The 23710-nt window shown below is 44.8% G+C and overlaps 1 protein-coding gene across 4 annotated transcripts in view; it reads left to right on the forward strand.

The window, feature by feature from the left end:
* PARG (poly(ADP-ribose) glycohydrolase) overlaps nucleotides 1–23710 on the forward strand; it is a 164055-nt gene that overhangs the window by 80739 nt on the left and 59606 nt on the right. For all 4 annotated transcript variants that reach the window (XM_078771997.1, XM_078772000.1, XM_078771998.1 and 1 more), the window contains 3 exons: nucleotides 8000–8139; nucleotides 19438–19520; nucleotides 19680–19740. In XM_078771997.1, the coding sequence (XP_078628123.1) occupies nucleotides 8000–8139; nucleotides 19438–19520; nucleotides 19680–19740 (284 nt within the window). The remainder of the gene's footprint in view (nucleotides 1–7999; nucleotides 8140–19437; nucleotides 19521–19679; nucleotides 19741–23710) is intronic.

A 23710-nucleotide genomic window follows, 5' to 3' on the forward strand; every position in this document is an offset into this window, starting at 1 on the left:
CAGGGCCTGGACCCCGGGGTCGACGGCCTGGTCCGCCGCCATCCGGGCATAGTCGATGCCAAGGTGGACTGCGTGGGTGACGGCCCGGGAAAGGCAATCGGCCACCGGGTTGTCCTTTCCCGCGACGTGCCGGATGTCCGTCGTGTACTCGGACATGGCCGCGAGGTGACGCTGTTGCCGGGCCGACCACGGCTCGGCGACCTTGCCCTTCGCGAAAACCAGCGGCTTGTGGTCGACGAAGGCCGTGAACGCACGGCCCTCGAGCAGATGTCGGAAGTGCCTGACCGCCAGGTGAAGCGCAAGCAACTCGCGGTCGAAGGTACTGTAACGGCATTCGGGCGGGCGAAGCTGCCGGCTGAAGAACGCCAGCGGTTGCCAGGCACCAAAGCACCCATTGCTCGTACACCGCGCCCACCGCGTAGTCCGAGGCGTCGGAGGTGAGGGCGATCGGTGCATCGGGCGCCGGGTGCGCGAGCATGGTGGCGTTGGCCAAGGCGAGCTTCGCGCCCGAGAACGCCGCGTCCATCTGCTCGGTCCAGGTAACGTCACCTTTGCCTGGCTTCCCTCGAAGGGCCTCGTGTAAGGGGCGCAGGAGCTGGGCGATGCGGGGCAGGAACCGATGGTAAAAGTTTACCATGCCCAGGAACTCCTGGAGCCCCTTGATCATGCGGGGGCGCGGAAACCCCTTCACCGCCTCCACCTTGGCCGGTAGGGGGACGGCCCCGTGCCTGGTGACGCGGTGCCCCAAAAAGTCGATACCGATGACGCCGAACCGGCACTTGGCGGAGTTCACGATGAGGCCATGCTGGCCCAGGCGTTCGAAGAGCGTGTGGAGGTGATGAAGGTGCTCTTCGCGGGACGCGCTGGTGACGAGGATGTCGTCCAGGTAGACGTACAAAAAATCCAAGCCGCGCAAGACGCTGTCCATTAGGCGCTGGAACGCCTGAGCCACATTTTTCAAACCGAAGGGCATCCGAAGAAATTCGAAAAGCCCGAATGGCGTGATGACGGCCGTCTTCGGGATGTCCTCCGGCCTGACAGGGACCTGATGGTAGCCGCGTACGAGGTCCACCTTTGAAAAGAAGGACATCCCCGCCAACCGGGCGGAGAAGTCCTGGATGTGGGGGACGGGGTAGTGGTCGGGGGTGGTGGCGTCGTTGAGGCGCCGGTAGTCCCCGCACGGTCGCCATCCCCCGCCGGGCTTGGGCACGATGTGGAGCGGGGACGCCCACGCGCTCTCGGAGCGCCGCACGATGCCGAGCCGCTCCAGCGTAGCGAAACCCCGCTTTAGCTACGGCGAGCTTCGTCAGCTCTAGGCGGCGTGCCCGGGCGTAGACCGGTGGCCCGGCGGTGGGGATGTGGTGTTCCACCCCGTGTTTGACGGCCCCCGCCGAGAAAGTGGGCCGCGTGAGGGCCGGGAAACCCGCGAGGAGGCGGGCGAATGAGCCGCTCTATGAGCTCAGCCTGGACAAGCCTTCTGTGCTTTACATCCACCAGTAATCCATTAGCACATAAGAGGTCCGCGCCGAGCAGTGCCATAGGCACGTCGGCCGTAACGAACGACCAACGGAAAACCTGCCCTCCGAACCGCAGAGAGAGACAGCGTTTTCCGTACGTGCGTATAGACGTACCATTGGCCGCAAGCAGCGCGGGGCCTCGGCCCACGGTTTGCTTGTCGGACGTACCGGCAGGAACGACACTCACCTGCGCTCCCGTGTCGCACAGGTAACGGTGCCCGGACAAGGTGTCCGTTATGTACAGGAGGCTGTTTGATCGGCCGGCGCTCAGTGCCACTACCGAGGGCTGGCCCGGGCGTTTCCCGACCTGCCGAATGAGCATGGCGGACGACATTGCCGAGCCTCGTGGCCAAACCTAGCGTGGAAAAAACACCAGGTTTGCGGCGAAGCCGGAGGCCGCGGTTTCCGCGGTGGTGGTGGGCGGGGCGTGGCGGCCGCCACGAGGCGCCCTTCGGAGCAGGGGTGGGCACCCGCAGGAGGTTCGGGCTCGGGAGCCGCTATGGCCGCACAGAAACTCGCCTGCGTGTCCAAAGCCGCGTATAACTTGTCGGCCTCGGCCGCGAACGCACGGGGTTCCGTCGTTGCGGAACCGGCCAACGCGAGGCGGACTCGTGCCGGCAGCTGGCGTCGAAATAACACCCGGAATAGAGCGTTCGGGGTTTCGTCGCCCATGAGCGACAGCATATGGTCCATTCGGACCGACGGTCGCGTGTCACCGAGCTCGGGGAGGTCCAAGAGGCGATCGGCCCGTGCGTCCACTGTGAGGCCGAACGTGGCGAGGAGGAGGCGCTTGATCGCCTCGTACTTGTCGTGGGCCGGTGGGTTCCTCAGGACCGACACGACGCGGACGGCCGCGCCGGCCCCGAGGGAAGCGACCACGTGGCAGTAGCGTGTCTCGTCCGCCGTGATGCGTCGAAGCCTGAACTGGGCTTCGGCCTGCAGGAACCAGATCTCCGCCTGAGCTTCCCAGAACTCGGGGAGCTTCATTGCTACCGCATTGGTTGCCATGTCGGGTGGTCAGCGATGGCTGACCAGAACGTCGGAGGTCACCAATTAAAGTGCGGTGCTACGTGCGCTTACTTTCTACCAAGGAGGAAGCGGACAACGCGGTTAAACAAAAGAGTTTATTCACAGGAGGTCACTGTAGCACTGGCGTGCTCCGGGCTGCGCGCCCGGTGTATATCCTGAGGCCACGCCTACCCCTCGGGCGTGGCCGCTGCCCACTTGGTGCACGCAATGATGTCACCATGCCAGTGGGCTTTCGTGTCCGCCACAGTACAACACTTGAACCTGGAACCACAGAAGCAAGAGGTAAGTGATCAGATCTCGAGACCAGCCACAACTTTCAATAGTGTATAAGCACAAAACAATTTACAGTTTAAAACTGGTATACTCTACTCTGCTACGCTTTATTATTTTTTGAGATACCAAAGGTGGGTGGATGTTAGGTTTTCATGTTTGTCTGTTTGTCTGTTCCTTTGTTTGTTTGTTTGTGTGCAGGATATCCCAAAAGGTGGTGTGCGAATTTGGATGAAATTTGGTGCACAGGTTGGGTGTGTGACAAAGACGAATTGATTAGATTTTGGTGAAGATCCGGATCCGGATCTGGATCTGAGATTTTTTTTAAAGTGATTCTTTACCATTGGGGCCAAAAACAATATATAGCACGATATCTCAAAAAATTATGAATGGATTCGGATGAAACTTAGTGGACAGGTTGAGTGTGTGACGAGGACAAATTAATTCAATTTTGGTGAAGATCCGAATTCGGATCTGGATATGAGAATTTTTTAATTTATAAGTGATTCTTCACCATTGAGAGATGGGGCCAAAAATGATATGTAGCATGATATTTCAAGAAGTTGTGGACGAGTTATAACAAAACTTGGTGAGTTGGTTAGGGGACACGAACAAGCCTATAAAATTTTGGTTCATGTCCGAATCCAGATCCGGCCTATCAGTGGGATGCAGAATGTAAACTAATTAGCCTGGCGGAGATATATGCTCGGCTGAGTGCCCTTCTAGTTACTCCCGCTAGGGAGTAATGCATTCACCCGTGTTCGTGTGTTTGTGAACAAGATATCTGGTTAAGTTCTGAACGGATTTGGATGAAAGTTGGTGGGATGATTGCCCTTGGGATAAGGAAGAATTGATTCGTTTTTGATGAAGCTCAGGATATTATTCCCGATCCAGAAATTTTTTGAAGGATTTCTTTACCATTGGAAGATAGGGCTCATTTTTTTTTAACATTATCTTCTATATATTCTATATTTAACATTGTGATATGAAAATAGTTTTCATATTTGTTGTAAATGTAGTTTAAACTCGTGGTTATGCGTTAGAGCGGTGTATTTTTTTAGCAGCGTCGTCTTCAATGTTCTTTTTTTTTTCTTCTAATAAAGACATATTCTGTCATTTTAAAACCACCAAAGTGTGTATTAGGTTTCCCCGTTTAATAAAATGTATCGTTTGATACGTATAATGCTTTAAAACTGTTTTTTGTTTTGTTTTGTTTTTACCTCAGAAGATATATCAACATTTAGCTCAGCGAATGTCATTCGCGGTGTCAGTATTTGATGAACTTATAAAGACTTAGTTCCAGATTTGTCAATGGCTGAGGTATATTAACAAACAAATAAAACAGATTTGGCAAAATTCCAACTTTTTTTTAAAAGATCGCATATTCACCCAGGGTTGTGAGAGTCTGAAGAAGAAGAAACCTCGCATGGGCTATCCAGACCGAATAAATAATTCTGGTTCTGGCTCTGCGATTTTCAGGTCTATTACTCCCGCCAGGAAGTAACGCATTCGATCGTGTCCGTCCGTGTGTGTGTATGTTCGTGTGTTTGTGAACAAGATATCTGGAAAAGTTCTGAACGGATTTGGATGAAAGTTGGTGGGATGATTGCCCTTGGGATAAAGAAGAATTGATTAGTTTTTGGTGAAGCGCAGGATATTATCCCGGATCCAGGAATTTTTTTTGGAAATTTTTTTGGGAAAGATTTTTTCTGTTTTACTGCATTAAAGCTTTTATTCTTATTCTTAAATGATGTTTTTCTCCTCTAATTCCGAGATATATCAAAATTAATTCTCTGACAGTTAGGGCTTACTTTCTTTTTCATTTATTGTTTTGGGGAGAGGGGATGTTAAACAAAACGTATTATTCCAACTAAACCCACGGCGGGAGTATGCGCTCTACTGAGTGGCGTTCTAGTTGTGTATGTATTTAATTAAATGTGTACATAGTGAAATGATATAATGTATTACATTTGTTTTGGTAATGCCATTAATATTGTAATGCCATTACATTATTGGGCCGTGGAAAGTAAGTGTTAGATTACCGGCGTTGGTATTTTATTTTTCAGTCCATTGTCAATTGGTTGGAGACTCTTCCACACAACTTGCGCTAACTACCAACCTGCAGATAGACTGAGCAGTTGAACATTTGCAGATCTGCTCCTTATTGCTGGTTCAAACTCGGTGTTTGAACCGACAACATGTTAAGTTTGTTAGTTTGAATAAAACATTGAGTATAAGGAGAGACAATTTTAAGAGATCCGACATTTGGAAGATCCTGGGATATTTAGAGAGATGGTTGAGCTGTGGTCACAGCAGTACAAGCTTGACTGAGCCTATGAGAGGAGACGAGTAGCATCCAGCTTACGGAGTTGGTTCATCTGGGACACATCGCTCAAAGTGGTGGGTTTTTTTTTTCCTCACAAAGTCGAGGCTCATAGAAGAGTAAGATGACAAAAAGGCACCAAACAGTCAGGCAGTGGGGTAATGGTCAGACACAATAAGCACTGGAAGAACCAAACAGGAAGAGAGAGAGATAAGAGGAACCAAATAAGTAAGAAGGCTGGACTGGGTTAGATAGGTCCATTGGGAGTGGAAAATATTCTGGGTAGGAATTGGAGGATGGCATGAGATGGGATTGCTCCAGCCACTTAAAGTCTTGGAGGCGAAGGAGGATTTGGCCAGTCTCAGCAATGCGGTTCTATAAGCGAGAGAAAAGAGGAACAAAATAACTGGTGTGCAGAAATCCTGAATGTTTTGGGTTTAACCAGGAAATGGTTACTGTTACTGGAAGAATGCCTGCATCCTGGAGGAGCTGAGGAAGTTTAGAGGGCTGACAGAAGACAGAGCGAACGACTGGAGAAGAGGTGGTGTAAATAATATATGTCACCGATCTGCTTGTGGTGTGAAAGCAACAGGCCATGGCCTCTGATCTCAATGCTGGAGATTCCAATAATGTTGAGTGCTTTATATGTCACAATTCCCAGAAGTTACAAATATGATGCTGGTGCACCAGCCCATAAGATAGAGTGCAGTACTGTATTTGGCTAACGACATAGACCTTGTAAATTGTGAGTTCCTCTGCTTTTTCAACGAATGAAATGGAACTGCGGATGATACCCAGTGTGCAGCTGGCTTTAGAAGCCAGCTTTATTATATGGCCAAGAGGCTGACCATGCCTGATAGTGAGTACAACAGGCTGACCATGGAAACAAATAGGTGGGTTAATTTGACAATCTTTCTGGAGTGACACGGTGAGGCTGTGAGATTTGCTCAACTTGAGCTGGTGCACCAGCTCAAGGAATACTGTTCCCCCCTCTGGGCTGGTGCTCCTGCCTCACACCTTGCTCGGCTTCACGCTGTTGAGGCCAAAGCTTTCAGAATCATTGGAATCTCCTGCGATGTAGTCAACTCCGAGGGCCTTTCACTCACTCACCGCAGGCAGGTTGGTGGTCTTTCTGTCTTCTACCGACTCCTCTCTGGCCTTGCTCCCCCAGCTCTCTCTGTGCTCTGTCCCCCAAATATTCCTTCAGGTCGCACAAGATCTGCCTGCAACCCTCTTATGGTTAAACTGCCAAAGTCTAGGCTCTCTGCTCACCTTCACTCTTTCATTCCCCTTTTCTCCCGCCTCTGGAACAAACTCCCCCACTCCATTCAATCCCACTCCTCCCTCCAGGTCTTTAAAACAGCTGTTCACCACCATCTCTTATCTTCCCCCATCGAAAACCTTGATCTTTTCTACCCCCGGTAATTCACCCCAGAGTCCTTGCAGCGTTCATATGTTTTATTCCTCTCCCACTTCCCCCCAAGTCCTCCCGATGTCCCTGCTCTCAAATGTTGTGTTTGTGTCCTTCCCCCTCTCTCCCCATCTTGTCTGCCGCTCCCCTTGTTTTTTTGTGTTTTGTGTGTCGGTTTGTCTTTTTTGTGATTATTGTTAGCTCTTTCACGAGCCTCGATCTTGTATACAAAAAAAAAAAAAAAAAAAAAAAGCCATGCTTCATTTATCAGACCACCATCTAATAAATTTCAGATCAGCAGAGAGTGACACAGCTACTTGTACCTGTTGGAAAAATGGGGCTACTGTATGACATAATGTTGAGCCAACTGCAAAAAGGAAGAGTGTAGTTTCCAGATCATCAGAGATGTCATTTATGGAGGAGAAGAACAGCTGTCTTGGCCACTCTTAGTTCCACTTGTAGAGAAGACGATAGGGTTTCATCGATAGCATTATGTTGACTCCTCAAGTGTAAGAAGTCAGAAAGCAGGGAAGGATGTCAGACGGACACGTCTCATTTGAGATTTAGGTCCTCCAACAATGGCTGAGAGATGAGTTGCACCATATTTTGAGTTGAATAACTGGGCCAAAATCATGTTGTTGGAAAAGAGGAAATGGTTGATGTTGGCAGCAATGATGGATTCCATGACTTTAGTTATAATTGAAAGTATGCTTGGTTGTCTGTTGTTGGGTATATCCGTTTTCACACTTGTGGATGGGAGGGATGTTTGCCAACTTTCAGGCAGTCGCTATGTGACCGACAGATAAGGCTTTGCTGAAGAGTGCAGACAGATGAAGATACAGCACTAGAGGAAGACTGTGATTGTCCTTGTTCAGTAGTGCTTCTACTTTATTCGGATGCAGCACAAGGCTGTGGGGTAGCATCATTGGCTGAAGGTGCGGCCATGCTGCTGATGCAACAATGCCTTCTGCTGGTTAGGGCAGGAACTTGTAACCTGTTTATAGTGCCGGCGATAACTCACCTACTCTTCGCAAAGGATGCCATGGGATCTTTAACGTCCACCAACGAATGTGCGCAGACGGGACTCCAATGTAACGTCCATCCGAGGGATGGCACACACATCGATAAATCACCCTGCCTGTAAAACATGAGGATAACAGTTTATAGCTGGGTCGGGATTCAAACTCAGATGAGACAGCTTAGAGCGAGTGTGCGTACCTCTACGCCATCCTGTCAACCCGGTAGTGTTCCTGTCTCTCCTCTTGAGTCTAATTCAGGTGTGCCATTTTCCATGCTTCTGACGTTTCTCTTGTCTGCACCTTGCCTAATGCTAACAGATCACAGAATTCGTAATTAGTAAAGTCTCACTGCTTATCATTCAGTTCCTATATACGACTGTGTTATTGCAAGATTTTTTTTCATAATTGAACTGTTTTTCTTTTTCCCTAGCCTCTCCCTTTACTCTCTCCAGATTTCCATGCTTCTCTGTCCATCTCTCAACTCCAGGCATCATGTTTGCTTTCCAATGCCCTCTTCTGCACTTTTCCTCGTTCTGGCCAAAATGTCACTCCGACTTTCAACTTTACAGGGTAAGCTTTACTCTTTACCTTTACATTTGATTTTCCTAAGCCCTTCATTTTTAAATACAATTCAAATGTGTAATATTTCTATACATTCTGATCATAGAAATGTAACATTTTGCCTTTGATTAAAATGTAATTTCTGTTTCACAAGAGCCCTTTCTCGCTTGCTCTTTCTCCCTCTTCCTCCCCCCCCCCCCCCCCCTTCCCCCTCTTCTACTGTAATGATTCTGGCTCAGTTTTTTAATACCTGCCTGAAATGAAATTTGGAATTACTTCACCAGCTGGTTTGAAAAATCGGCAAAAACAAGGTCGTTTTATAACAATTCGACCCTCCTTAGTAACATGGCAAGTAAGAAAGTGCAATGTTCGTTTGCCTCCAGAAGGCCCCTTCTTTCCTAACTGGAAAACCTATTATCCAATGCTTATTCCCAAGAAAACTGTTGATTTTGTTCCTCTCTTTCCTCTCTCTTTCCGCACTCTTTCCTCCTTTGGTAATGGAGGCAATTCAACTTAACTTGGTGAAGCTGCAAGGCATAGGTCACGTCAGCGCCTTGCTGCTTGCTGATCCTGAACCGAACCCAAGAACGGAAGATCCAAAATGCTGTCAAACAAGGATGAGCAATACTTGAAGATAGTGGACCGGTTGCATAAAATTCCCTCATCCTTTAGGAAATGTTTACCCAAAGGTACATTGTGATTCCTTAGCAAAGGATTTCCTGAAGGCCTGTTACATAAACAACCTTTAGGAAATCCTCAAGTAAGGAATTCCTTAAGGTACAGAACTCTTCTCTTCAAGACTTGGTTATGACAAACTTCCCTGCAAATATCTGATGCCCTTCTTCTGCTCCAATCGGTTCATCTGACTTATGCTTGTTAAAGTAGACATCTCTCTGGCCATTCTCAGAGAGCCTCCTCAACGTCCACCAGTCTGGCATTTCACTCAGGCCAACTGGCACGGTCCTCAAGCAGCCATAAATCATCTGGACTTGTCTCCCATCTGTACTGCCTCTGAAATAAACTCATCCTGGGAATTCTTCCAAAGTAAATTGCTCTCTCTCATGCACAGATTTATCCCATCCCGTCTTCAGTTGTCATACCCTTCCTCCCGTCCATGGTACACGGAATCTTGTGGTGAGGCAGCTGCCCTGAAATAACTTGCCTTCGCCTCATGGAAGGCTAATCCAACGGAAGGCAATCTCATTTCCTTTCACAAAGCCCGGAACAAGTGTGTGTCTACCATCAGGAGAGCCAGGATACAATATCTCTCTACTCTCAAGAGTGAACTCTCAAACTTGTCTCCCTCTTCCAAATCCTGGTGGCGTCTGGTCAAATCTCTTTCTGGTGTTTGTTTCCCATCCATCCCCTCCCTTACCTCAAATGGCTACACAGCTGAATCCGCACGTGAAAAAGCTGAATGCCTCAACTCTGTGTTTGCCTCAAAATATTGTGTCCCAAACCCATCCCTCTGTGTACCCACCATACCCAGTCGAACCCAGCTGCTCCTGGACTCTGTGTCCTTCTCTCCTGACAAGGTGGAGAAGTTTCTGACAATCCTCGACTCTGATTCTGCAACTGGACCAGGCGGCATCAGCCCACACGTCCTAAAATCCTGCGTCTGCCGCTCTTTCACACCCACTCTCTGTTCTCTTCACCCCCTCTTTTGCTCAAGGTCATCTGCCTTCAGCTTGGAAATCAGCCAAAATTATCGCTGTACACAAAAAAGGTGCAAAAACAGATCCTTGCAACTACAGACCAATCAGCCTGTCCCCAATTATCAGCAAAGCCATGGAATCCATCATTGCTTCGGATATCAAATCCTTCCTCTTCTCCAATGGTTTGATCTCTGATCATCAATTTGGATTCAGACCAGGTCACTCTACTCTGGACATGCTGCTTCTGCTGTCTCAACAATGGATGGAAGTCGTCTTCAATGTCATACAGGAAATTAGAGCTGTCTCCCTTGACATATCACGTGCCTTCGATATGGTCTGGCACCCCGCCCTGCTCAACAAACTCTCCTCCTATGGTATCCATGGAAATCTCCACGCATGGCTTGTGGACTTCCTCTCTGGTCGTGGTAAACGTGTGGCCCTGAATGGGTTTCTCTCATCTCCCCTTCCTGTTCAGGCTGGAGTTCCCCAAGGCAGTGTTCTGGGCCCTGTGCTTTTTCTGGTCTTCATCAATGATCTCTCCGACTCTGGAAAATCATCCCTATCTCTTTGCTGATGACTCCACTCTCTGCCGCTCCATACCTCATCCCTCAGATCAGCAGTCTGCAGCCTCCTCACTCTCTGCAGACCTGGAGAAAATCACAGACTGGTCCAACAAGTGGAACATGTCTTTCAATCCTGACAAATCTCACACTCTTACTATGTCTCTCCGTAAAGACCGATTGGACAACCCTCCCATCTACTTTCTCAACAATCCTCTCCAAGAAGTTCTGTCACTCAAGCTCTTGGGTCTCACAATTTGCCATGATCTTTCCTGGGAAAACCACATTTCCAAGCTGGCCTCCAATGCCAGTCGCCGACTGGGCATCCTCCGTCATGCAAAGTCCTTCATTGGCACACCTGAGCTCCTCACCACATACAAGGCTTTCTTCCACAGCTCAATGGAACACTGCTCTTCCCTCTGGGCTGGTGCTCCTCCCTCACACCTAGCTCGGCTTCACGCTGTTGAAACCAAAGCTTTCAGAATCATTGGAATCTCCCGCGATGAAGCTAACTCCGAGGGCCTTTCACTCACTCACCACAGGCAGGTTGGTGGTCTTTCTGTCTTCTACTGACTCCTCTCTGGCTTGCCCCCCCCCCCCCCCCCCCAGCCCTGTCTGTGCTCTGTCCCCCAAATACTCCTACAGGTCACACAAGATCTGCCTGCAACCCTCCTCTGGTGAAACTGCCAAAATCAAGACTCTCTGCTCACCTTCACTCTTTCATTTCTCTTTTCTCCCGCCTCTGGAACAAACTCCCTCACTGTCTTCAATCCCACTTATCCCTCCAGGTCTTTAAAACAGCTGTTCACCACCATCTCTTATCTTCCCCCATCCAAAACCTTGATCTTTTCTACCCCTGTTAATTCACCCCAGATCCACTTTTCTGAAATACCGACTTCTTTCCTGGAAGTCCTAGCAGTGTCCATGTGTTTTTTTTTTACCTCTCCCACCCCCATCCCCCTTCCCTTGCCTCCTCCCCCCAAGCCCTCTCCTTCCCACAGATCTCCCGATGTCCCTGCTCTCAAATGTTGTACTTGTGTGCTTCCCTCTATCTCCCCATCTTGTCTCCCGCTCCCTTTATTTCGTCTTATGTGTGCGTTTTTTGTTTTTTTTGCCATTAATATTAGCTCTAACACGAGCCTCGATCTTGTATACAAAAAAACAACAAATCTTTAGGAGCAATTTCTATGCTAGTCAACCAATCAGATTAGAGATAGGAAGAGGTGTCCAAAAGCAAGAGCATACAATGAGCAGTAATTTTAAATGATGCTTGTTATATGCTGCATGGGGAACACATTCTTCCTGATGATGGAGGAATAAAATGATTTCATTGTCATTTAGCATTTTATTGTGAATGTGTGCAGTAAATGTTTGGAAACTTTCCGGGAATGGCAAAAGTGTGAAATTATGAAAGTGAAATGTGAGTGCGAAACAATAAGCAATATATTGTGAATGTCATGATTGGAAATGTCATCAAAGTCACGGTGCCGCTGCTCATAGCGTGTTTCCCAATGTATAATCATTTCTCAATTGCGGAAGCATTGTCCTATCAGCTTCTTGCGTCGCGCTGCGACAATCGTCCTTTCCGTTACCAATTTCCTTGAAGAGCATCTTTTGGAAACTCAAAGGTTGTTGTTTAAGGACGGGAGATGGAGTGAAGAGGGTGTTCCCAATGAAGGTTTTAAGGAAAAACTTAAGGAATATTCATATATACAACCATTCTCAAATCAAGGGTGTCTTTAAGGGGAAACTTAGGAAATCTTCAAATCTTTCCTTAAGGATGCTTTATTCAACTTAAGGAATAAAAGAAGACACAAACTGGCAGAAGGCTCAGGTGTCGTCCATCCATCAACAGGACCAATTTATGGCCTGATTTGACTATTGTGAGGGAGTCAGCAACCTTTGCCTATCCGAGCAGCCTTTGCCCATCCCAGCAACCTTTGACCATCCCAGCAACCTTTGACCATCCCAGCAACCTTTGACCATCCCAGCAACCTTTGACCATTGTTCTCTCGTCCATTTTCTGTAACGTTGTGCATATTAAAGCATTTGAGTCATGTTCCCCTTTCTTAACAGAGGTTTTCTTACTGTAACACACCCTTTAAGGCCTGATTTCAAAAGTGACCTGTGATCTATGTAGAACCAACTTGCATGTTGGATGCACACTACTTCTGCCATCCACTTGTCCAAAAAAAATTCTGAATTTGTTAAAAAAAACAATTACAAGTACAGATACATTCAAAGCACACCGCCCCCATGCCAAATAATTAAATATCCTACAGCGCGGCATTGCCGGGGCGCCTCCACGCCCGGCAATACCGCAGTGCAGCTCATAGAGACTGCATTGGGAGGGAGAGGTGTACAATAATTGATTGATTAATTGTATAATTAAAATCAATAAAAGATTATCACAAAATATTTTCTTAAACAATTGGCTAATAGCATAACTAAACCACTCGTGCTTCATCCGAAGATGTATCTTTTAGAAATTTAATGAAATAAGTCATGAATAAAAAAATTAAATAATTAATTGATTAATCAATAAATAACTAATGGATTAAATGATTAATCAATAAATCAAAAATATCCTTTTTAGTCACATTACTTTGTCACTGTCATGTCCAAATATTAGCTTCCTAACTCAAAAGGTGCCTGAGATATTGCCCAGATGAGAAAGAAAATAAATAAATGATTAATAATGAAAATAAATAAATAATCATAAAAAAATTTAATAGTTAATCAATTGGCTAATAGAATACACAAACCACCACCATTTCATCCAAATCTGTAACTTAAAAAAAAAATTTAATTAAGTCATTCATCGAATAATTAAATAATTAATCGATTAATTAATTAATCAATAAATTAAAAAATACCCTATACAGCCAAATCACTTGGTCATTGTCAGGTCCAAATATCAGCTCCCTCACTCAAAAGGTGCCTGAGATATTGCCCAAATGAGAAATAAAACAAAGAAATAATTAATAATGAAAATAAATAAATAGTAATCATAAAAAAAGAAATAATTAATCAATTCGCTAATAGAACACATAAACCACCACCATTTCATCAGAATCTGTAACTTTAAAAAAAAATTGTCATTAATCGAATAATTAAATAATTATCTATTAATTGATTAATTGATTAGTCAATAAATAAAATATATATTTTACAGCCAAATCACTTTGTCATTGGCATGTCCAAATATCATCTTCCGAACTCAAAAGGTGCCTGAGATCATGGCCAGAAGAGAAAGGAAATAAATAAGTACTTCATTAATCGCTAATAATTAAATAACTCATCAATTCATTGATTAATCAAAAAACAAAAAATACTGTTTTTGACAAAGTACTTACTCACTAATGTGCCGAAATTTCAGCTTCCGAGCTCAAAGGATGGCTGAGATATTGCCCGAACAAACAAACAAACAACCAAGAAAACAACCAAGAAAACAAACAAACAACCAGAGTGAAAACTGATTACTCCCTTTCAGCGTGCGTCATTGCCGAGCCCCCTTCGGTGCCCGGCAATAACGTTATGCACCACCTGGAGATGGCATACGAAAGGAGCGGTGTACAACAAGTACAGATACATTCAAAGTACACCGCCCCCATGCCAAATAATTGAACATCCTCCAGCGCGGCATTGCCGGGGCGCCTCTGGCCTCTGGCGCCCGGCAATACCGCCGTGCAGCTCATAGAGACTGTACTTGGAGGGAGAGGTGCACAATAATTGATCGATTAATTGCATAATTCAAATCAAGAAAAGATTATCATAAAATATTTTTTTAATCAATTGGCTAATAGCATAACTAAACCACTAGTGCTTCATCCGAAGATGTATCTTTTAGAAATTTAATTAAATAAGTCATTGTTTAAAAAAATTAAATAATTAATTGATTAATCAATAAATAATTAATCGATTAAATGATTAATCAATAAATCAAAAATAGCCTTTGCAGCCAAATCACTTGGTCACTGTCATGTCCAAATATCAGCTTCCTCGCTCAAAAGGTGCCTGAGATATTGGCCAAATGAGAAATAAAATAAATAAATAATTAATAATGAAAATAAATAAATAATAATCATAAAAAAAGAAAATAATTAATCAATTCGCTAATAGAACACATAAATCACCACCATTTCATCAGAATCTGTAACTTTAAAAAAAATTGTCATTAATCGAATAATTAAATAATTAATCGATTAATTGATTCATCAAAAATAGCCTTTGCAGCCAAATCACGTGGTCATTGGCATGTCCAAATATCAGCTTCCTAACTCAAAAGGTGCCTGAGATAATGGGCAGAAGAGAAAGGAAATGTATAAGTACTTAATTAATCGCTAATAATTAAATAACTCATCAATTAATTGATTAATCAAAAAACAAAAAATAATTGTTTTTGACGAAGGACTTGCTCACTATTGTGCCGAAATTTCAGCTTCCTAGCTCAAAGGTTGGCTGAGATATCGCCTGGACAAGAAAACAAGAAAACAAGAAAGCAAGAAAACAACAAAACAACCAGAGTGAAAACTGAGTACTCCCTTTCAGCGTGCGTCACTGCCGAGCCCCCTTCAGTGCCCGGCAATGACATTATGCAGTGCCTGGAGATGGCATAGGAAAGGAGCGGTGTGCAATAACTTGGGGCAGCCAGTTCTTACCCAATTTTGTTTTTTGAAAGGAGAAATGTAAAGCACAGATGGTTCAAATGTGTGCGAGTTCTTGGTCGGCCGAATAGTGATTTGCCTTCTTTGTAATGCACAAGGTAGATGTCGGAGTTTTTATGTTATTATTAGGGTTCTCAGAGTGTTGGTTCATCAAGTGTTATCTGTCAAATATTTTCATTCTACATTAACGTTGCTCTATCTAACTTGGTTGATTAATTGTAGTTGGGTTCTGCTGAACAGGAACAGGTGGATTCAACGATGAATGGATGGATATGGAGTCTGTGGGGTTCAACAAACGAATTGGCTTTTTATATTCATCATTTTGTTTCATTCATTCACTCATTGAGTTTTTACCCAATGCATGAAGGGCTGACAGAATTGTCCTCAGGTAACCCAATTATTGCATCCCCTCATCGTTTACCACACGTCACGATACTGGTTCGATTGCCTTAAGAAAAGAAAGACGAGAGAAAGAAAAAAGACCTGAAGAAAAGACGCTCGTTCTTTTTACATCCACAAGGCAGACAGTTTTACAGGCTCAGACACGTTCTGCAAAATCCCCCCCCCCCCCCACCCCCCGCCTAGATTAATATACCCGAACACGACCCCATATTTAATAACTGGTAAGTAGAGTGTGCATAAAGTGATTTCCACTCATTTCACTGAGGCAGCAATGGCACGTGACCAATAGATGAGAGTGCCCTGTACTCGTGCGTTCTTTTGAGGCGTACTGTAGATGACAAAGGGTTTACATTTTAAGGGTTAAAATATTGTGCACACGTATAATGTGCATTTTTCTTTTCTTTTTCCTCTTATTTCTGCCTTCGCATTTTGTTCTGGCAAAAGTCGATCTCGGGTTTTCACATTTAGGTACCATTTGGAAGGTGTTTGTGAAAAATCGATAATGGTTTGGGAATGTTCCAGCAGTCGAGGCACTAGGTGACTACCCGTTACAGAAGAGGGCATGGATGTCTCGTGTACCTGGGCATCTGAAGCGACACACTTCATTCAGCAGGAAAGCTGAGGATTCAGTTAACTTTTCCAAACATGACTCCAACCCCAAGAATAAGTCCAAATCAATATGAGTGTTTGAGCGGGAACAAGAGCAAGGTGCTCTGATTGGTCCTCTCGACCTCTTGACCTCAACCTGATAGTTGCGGGAGCAATGAGTGAAGCCTCGGTACCCTAAGAACATGAAATTGGTTAACAGAATGGTCGGAAGAATTTGGGCCAAAAATCCAAATAACATATTGTTGCGGTTCTGAGAAAGTGTACATATATGATTAATAAAGGTTAAAGGTTTTGCTCCCATAGTTAGTCCACATGCAACACGTAGGCCACCTTAGAACATTAGTTATGTCATAGTATATGTGAGATAGTATATTGTGAGCCAAGCCTTTTTTTTTTTTTTATAGTATATGTGAGATAAGGACATTTCCAATAGTGATACCTGCGTTGTGTAAAGAAATAAATAAGAGTAGGTCCCATTCATTTTGCGGCCCACCCTCCAAATCTACCTCGTTGGGCAGCATCCAGTCCCCGCCCCATTTTTGCTATTGCCCCGCGCATTAGGATGCTCAAACCAGCCAAATGCCATGAGGTAGGCCTGGAAAAGGGGGAGGAGCGCGAGGTCAGGGAGTGACCACGTCAAGCAGACGTCAAGGGCGGAGCCGGTAAGAGCCAACGACCAACCAGAGCTCGGGCGACATGGCCTGATAGGGCGTGGTAAAGGCGTGGTGATATAAGCGCGCGCACAAAGCCCTTCCACAGGACTGACGCAGCGGCACTCATTGCAGAGGACTATTGGGAGAGGTGCTTTTCTTTAAAGGACTTGAGGATATTCGCGCATTACAAAGGACTTGCACAATTTGCGCGTTGCATAAGGACTCGTGAGGGAAGCCAAGCCTTGGAATTGTTGTGTGGAGGACTTATGCGATGGTATCAAGAGGTGAAGAGGACTCTCGTGCGAAAGAATTGATAAGGACTTTCTAATTGATTAGAAAATCTTTTCTACCCCTGCTAATTCACCCCAGATACACTTTTTTTGGAAATTCCAACTTCTTTCCTGGAAGTCCTTGCAGTGTTCATATGTTTTATACCTCTCCTACCTCCCCCAAAGCCCTCCCCCTCCCACATTTCTCCCGATGTCCCTGCTCTCAAATGTTGCGTTTGTGTCCTTCCCCCTCTCTCCCCATCTTGTCTGCCGCTCCCCTTATTTTTTTGTGTTTCGGTTTGACTTTTTGTGTGATTAATGTTAGCTCTTACACGAGCCTCGATCTTGTGTACAAAAAAAAAAAAAAGGACTGAAGGAATATACGCACTTTGCAAGAGGACTGTTCAGGAGGCCTCGTGAGGCAAACGCATCAAGCAGCGCGTTTGAGTGCATTTATTACATACGCGACCATGGTCGCCAGTAACCGCCAGCCTACCTTTCGCCGCATTCCACCCTATAATTGTCCGATCCATGCCAACGACACGCGGGGAGCGCCTGCCGTCTGTCCTATCATCTACACCGCCGTACGAGTCGGGGACCCGGAGGACGAGCTGTGGACGCCATCCCTGGACCCTCAACCCTTGACCATCTACATCCCCGTGTGAGTGTGTCTGTGTGTGCGGGCCCGTTTGTCCAGGGGATAAGTTAAGACTGTACTAAGGCTTCACTGTGTGTACTTCTCCTTCTTCCTGTGCAAATTATTAATAAATCAATTGTTCTTCCTGTTTCTTCCTAATTCGACCGTATCAGTCTTTTCCTCCATTGGGTAAGCGTGGCACGATTCGGCACCGCTCAAATCGGGTTAGTTCTTGTTAACGGCCCGGATCACGGCTCGCTATCGCTCGGCGTTTCCACCTAAAACCGTGGTTCGGGCGGGGTTATTTTCTTGCTTCCTGGGAGGCGCTGGTAATTAGGGAATAGGAATAATTCGGCCTACCACCCTATTCAGCGCTGACCGGAAGGAACGTAATAGCTCCGGATCACGTCGGCTAGATAAAAGACAAGGGGATTAATACCCCCTTGGTAAGGGGAAGGCCGACGTTGAGATCCGCAACAATATTATTTAAACTAGATCTGCCAGATTAAAAACAATATCTGCCAGAAACCCTCTTCTGGTTAAACTGCCAAAATCAAGACTCTCTGCTCACCTTCACTCTTTCATTCCTCTTTACTCCCGCCTCTGGAACAAACTCCCACACTCTCTTCAACCCCTCTCCCCCCTCCGGGTGTTTAAAACAGCTGTTCACCACCATCTCATATCATCCCCCATCCAAAACCTTGATCTTTTCTACCCCCATTAAAACACCACAAATCGGCCTCTTTAAATCCCCCAACTTCTTTCCTGAAATTTCTAGTCGTGAAATTCCTTGTAGTGTTCATTTGCTTTATACCGTGTACCCCTTCCCCCTCCTCCCCCAGCCCTCTCCCTTCCACAGATCTTCCGACATCCTTGTTCTCTACTGTTGTTGTGCTTGTGTAATTTCCCTCTCCCTCCCCCTCTTGTCTCCCGCTCCCTTCATTGTATGTTTTATGTGTCTGTGCATGTTTTCATGTTCAATGTGTTAGCTCTTTCACGAGCCTCGATTCTGTATACAAAAAAAAAAATACTGGTAGGAAAGAGAAGAGGCCTTGAAAAGATGTTAAACGGGAGGGTGATGTTCACCTTTAAACTGACTTGTGCATGTGTTGTATTGAATATGTAGATATGCCATATCGTAGTGGATAAGTAGATGTGAATCTACATGAGAAGTTGTTTGGGAAGGTGTAAAGATTACTTGTATCATCCATGGGTTGTACAAGGTGCCCTCTTCCGGCCTCTTACAAAGCACAGCTAGTGGCCTCTTCAAATCTCCTACTACCCAGCATCCCTTGGGAGCATAATTAGGTTTATTTTCTCCCCATTTCACCTGCTGTTTGTTTATATTACTAAGTCTGGCGCTATCGTACAGCTGTGTGGCATTAGGGAGACTAATGAGATGCTCTCTGCTTTAAATTTCCCCCTACCCCCCTTCCACTTTGAAATATCCCCTTCATCCCAAGACCTGTAGTTTGGTATATCAACACCACCCCTCTTCCATCATGTGTTATCACTTGACTCACTCCCTTATTCATGCCATTCCACCAGTTTGGATCATCGAACATTTTGCAAAAGACAGCATGTTCGATGATTTGGGCATTGTTTTTATTTTACCGTTTTAATGGTGGATTTATTTAAATAAGCGAGATCATCAGACGCTGCGGATTTTTCTATTTCCTTATTTATGGTCTCAAGTACCACCTCCCCCACTCCACCCCCTAAACCACTCAACATCTCAAGTACCTCCTTCGAGGTTAGTGCCTCAACCTCCTGAGACATCCCTATCCTTCCCCCTTTGCCCAAAACCATGAAACAGCTCACTCTGTGACCGGTCTTTCCATCCCTTCTTTTTCAGACTCTTTCTCCCTCCGGCTGTCGGCAGGAAAGTCGAAAAACTTCGTGCTTTCTTCCATTATTTCTCTCGAGTTACCACCTCACGTGAGCTTACAGCTTTTAGCCTTTCATTAAATATCTGCTGACACGTCCCTCTCTCCCCATTTCTCACTTTGATGTTGCTATGCTCGTATTCCAAGTATTTTCTTTATTTTCTTCAACAAAACTTCCTTTTGCTTCATCGCACGTGTCTTCTCATTGCAGCTCCTCCTGGCATGATTACCTTCACCAGAAAGGTTCTGAGCACGGCTCCGACCTGGGAGAGGTAAGGAATTTTGTAACTCCTCGAGTGTTACAGGCCCTCATAGCCGTGACTGCGAGCAGAGATGAAGTAGCTGGAAAAGCGAGGGAGACGGATTGTAATGACTTCAGCTAATATGTGCGGTTAATGCATCAGATGGGTCCCTCACGCCGCCCCATTACAACATATGGCATAAAAAGGAAAGGTTTATTAATTACTGCTTTTCTCTTTTCCTCTTCCACCTGCATTACTCCATTCAAACTTCTTTTTTCCTTCCTCTCCACATTTTTCTACCTTATATTTCTTTACCCCTAATTCGACAGACCTAACCATTTATAATGTTGTAATAGTTATTCCAAGTAACGACTGAGGCAAAATGAGAGTCGTATTAACTGATGAAGCATACAGCCGATACAGTGCATTCAGAAAGTATTCAGACCCCTTCACTTTTTTCACATTTTGTTATGTTGCAGCCTTATGCTGAAATTGTTTAAATTCATTTTTTCCCTCGTCAATCTACACCCAATACCCCATAATGACAAAGAGAAAACAGGATTTTAGAAAGTTTTGCAAAATTATTAAAAATAAAAAACTGAAATATCACATTGACATAAGTATTCATACCCTTTGCTATGACACTTGAAATTTAGCTCAGGTGCCTCCCATTTCTCTTGATCATCTTCGAGATGTTTCTACACCTTGATTGGAGTCCACCTGTGGTAAATTCAATTGATTGGACATGATTTGGAAAGGCACACACCTGTCTATATAAGGTCTCACAGCTGACAATGCATATCAGAGCAAAAACCAAGCCATGAGGTCGAAGGAACTGCCTGCAGAGCTCAGAGAGGATTGTGTCGAGCCACAGATCTGGGGAAGCCTACAAAAAAAAATCTCTGCTGCATTGAAGGTTCCCAAGAGCACAGTGGCCTCCATAATTCTTAAATGGAAGAAGTTTGGAACAACCAGGACTCTTCCGAGAGCTGGCCGCCCGGCCAAACTGAGCAATCGGGGGAGAAGGGCCTTGGTAAGAGAGGTGACCAAGAACCCGATGGTCACTCTGGCTGAGCTCCAGAGATCCTGTGTGGAGATGGGAGAAACTTACAGAAGGACAACCATCACTGCAACACTCCACCGATCTTTACAGTTAACCTGTAAAGGTTAACTGATTATACTTTGGGGTCAAAGTCAAAGTTTGTAATAGGTCTGTAACTTGAGAATGACTGAAGTGATCTAATTCAAACTTGGTACAGTTATATGTATAATGATGTAAAGATTAACTGATTATACTTTGGGGTCAAAGGTCAAAGTCTGGTATAGTTCTATATTCTATAACTTGAGAATGACTAAAGTGATCTAAGTCAAACTTGGTGCAGGTATGTATGATGATGTAAAGATTAACTGATTAGAATTTGGGGGCAAGAGGTCAAAGGTGAAAGTCTGTTATGGGTCTATAACTTGAGATCAACTGAAGTTATCTAATTCAAACTTGGTACAGTTATGTATAATGATGTAAAGATTACCTGATTATACTTTGGGCTCAAAGTCAAAGTCTGTAATAGGTCTTTAACTTGAGAACGGCTGAAGTGATCTAATTCAAACTTGGTACAGGTATTATAATGATGTAAAGGTTAACTGATTAGAATTTGGGGTCAAGACGTTAAAGGTAATAGGTGTATAACTTGAGAACTGCTGAAGTTATGTAAGTCAAACTTGGTACAGGTATGTATATTGATGTAAAGATTAACTGATTCGATGTTGGGGTCCCAGGGTCAAAAGCCAAAGGTAAGAGGTCATGTCAGGTAAAAATGTGATAACTTGTGAACAGGTGAAGGGATTTAAATTAAAACCTGGTACAGGTATGTATAATGATGTCAACATTAACAGGTTAAATTTTGGGTTCACGAGGTCGAAGGTCATTGGTCACGCAAGGTAAAATTGCGATAACTTGAGAACAGCTGAGTGGATTTAAATCAAACTTGGTACAAGTATTATAATGATGTAATAATGTGGGCGGATGCATATTGGCCGACATCGTGATGTCGAAGAGTGTCGTTCCAGTTATGGTTGTGTTGGATTAATGGTGATGTTATAGATGAGGTTCCTTTCGTCTATTCATCTATTGGGCCTTTGACATAAATTGCAGGTTTTTATGGACATTTGTGTCCTGACTCATTTTTCCAATATGGCACAAATTCTTCGCAGCCTTTATAATATTCAGCATTAAAAAAACAATTTTTGGTGTTCACATCGCAACACTGAATTATTATGATGATGGGGTCAAAGTTCAAATCCAATACTTGACAACCCACAAGCAGGCTTCGCACAGTCCTTGAAACTCCTTGAAATCCCTGGAAAAAGGAAAAAACGTTTTCCATTACTGGAAAGTCCTGGAAAACTTGTCCAAGTCCTTCATACTCCTGGAAAATTGAGAAAATTGCACAAAGAGAAATAATCTGCCGGGCGCCCTGTTGGAATTGTTAATTTCGCCGGTCTCTGAAAGAGACCCTAACCAATTTTAACCTCGCCCAGAGATTTACCATGAAAGCCACGCCAAAAGGTTTCTCACGTGCAAACTCTGCTGTGGCGTGTCCCCACATGAATCGTGGTTTTACAGAATAACAGATTACTATAAGAAGATACAGGCGATGAAAATGGAGAACCCTGGGACAAAAGCTAGACAGACACAAAAACAGGCAGAGAAATAAATAACTAAAGCACACTTGCGATCCGATACTGTATTTAACAAAAACACACATAATACAAGAAAATAATATCGAATCAAAATGCTCAGGAGTGTGCAATAAAGTCTGCCAGGAGAGGTCTTTTTAAGGATATCAGTACCAGGGAATGAAAATGGTCCAGCCCACAAATGTGGCACCCAGCAGAGAGGCGAAACATCCAGGAACTGAAGAGACAGCAGATAAAATGAAGTGGCAAGAAGGCGGCACCCATGATGATGACACACTTGTAGGTTTTTGAAGTTTAATCGAGATGTATATTCGGTAAGTTGTACTCTTCGAAATGCTCCATCAGAAGGATTTGCTCTTGCTATAGCCTGGTGTTGGCTTAGCGGCTAGGGTGCCAGCTTAGGATCCTAGGATCCTGGGTTCGAATCCCGGTCGATCGCTGAATTAACGCCAGGGGGGTTGACTCAGCCTGTCATCCTTCCGAGGTCGGCTATTTGAGTACCTGGTAATTCACTGGTAATTCCCTGTGTGTCGTAAAAAGCGACAAACAGGGTTGGCGGCAGGAAGGGCATCCGGTCGTAAAACATTGCTTCAAAAAGGGGACCAACAAAAACAACAACAACCACGGTGCCCGAAAAAGGCCACCCCCACTTTGCGGGGAAAAATGGCCTCTAAAGGTGGTTTTTTTTGTTTTTTTTTCTGCTCTTGCTGCCCTCCTTATAGTACTAAATCCACAAATATCGAGTGGGGGGAGGGGAGAGGAGTTGCTGCCTGCATCTTTCCTGCAGTTTCTTTTAACCCTTTGAGTACTGGATTTTTTGGGGGATAAAAAATACCCCCGGTACGGGATTAATTTGGCATTTTGGTACGGGAATGCAACCACGTACTGACGATCTATTTATAGGAATGGTCGATGACGTTTAGTAGCGTCATCTGTACACAAAACTTTTTCGTGGGTTGCGGCACTGGACGTCATCCGTACTCAAAGGGTTAAAAAGCACCACAGTAATTGTGCAATCATCTATTTTGCTTTCATGTGTATTTCTGGGTTTTGTTTGTGATGTTCATCTCTGTTTAAGTTTATTCTCCCATTTTCAATGATTTTTAATCACCGATGAACAAGTCAAGTGTAGAACCACATATTGTGCCTCATTGTGACATTTAGAGAAACTTCCATGCAGCTGAGTCGGGTTGAAGATGATTCTTAAAACATTTTCTCATGTCATGACAAACCCCCCAATGAACCACGAATTTGTACTTGTGTGGACAAACCACGATCCCTTTCATTCTTCCCTTGGAATCTG

Source organism: Myxine glutinosa, chromosome 2, assembly GCF_964187855.1.
Source record: "Myxine glutinosa chromosome 2, kmMyxGlut1.1, whole genome shotgun sequence".
NCBI lineage: Eukaryota > Metazoa > Chordata > Myxini > Myxiniformes > Myxinidae > Myxine > Myxine glutinosa.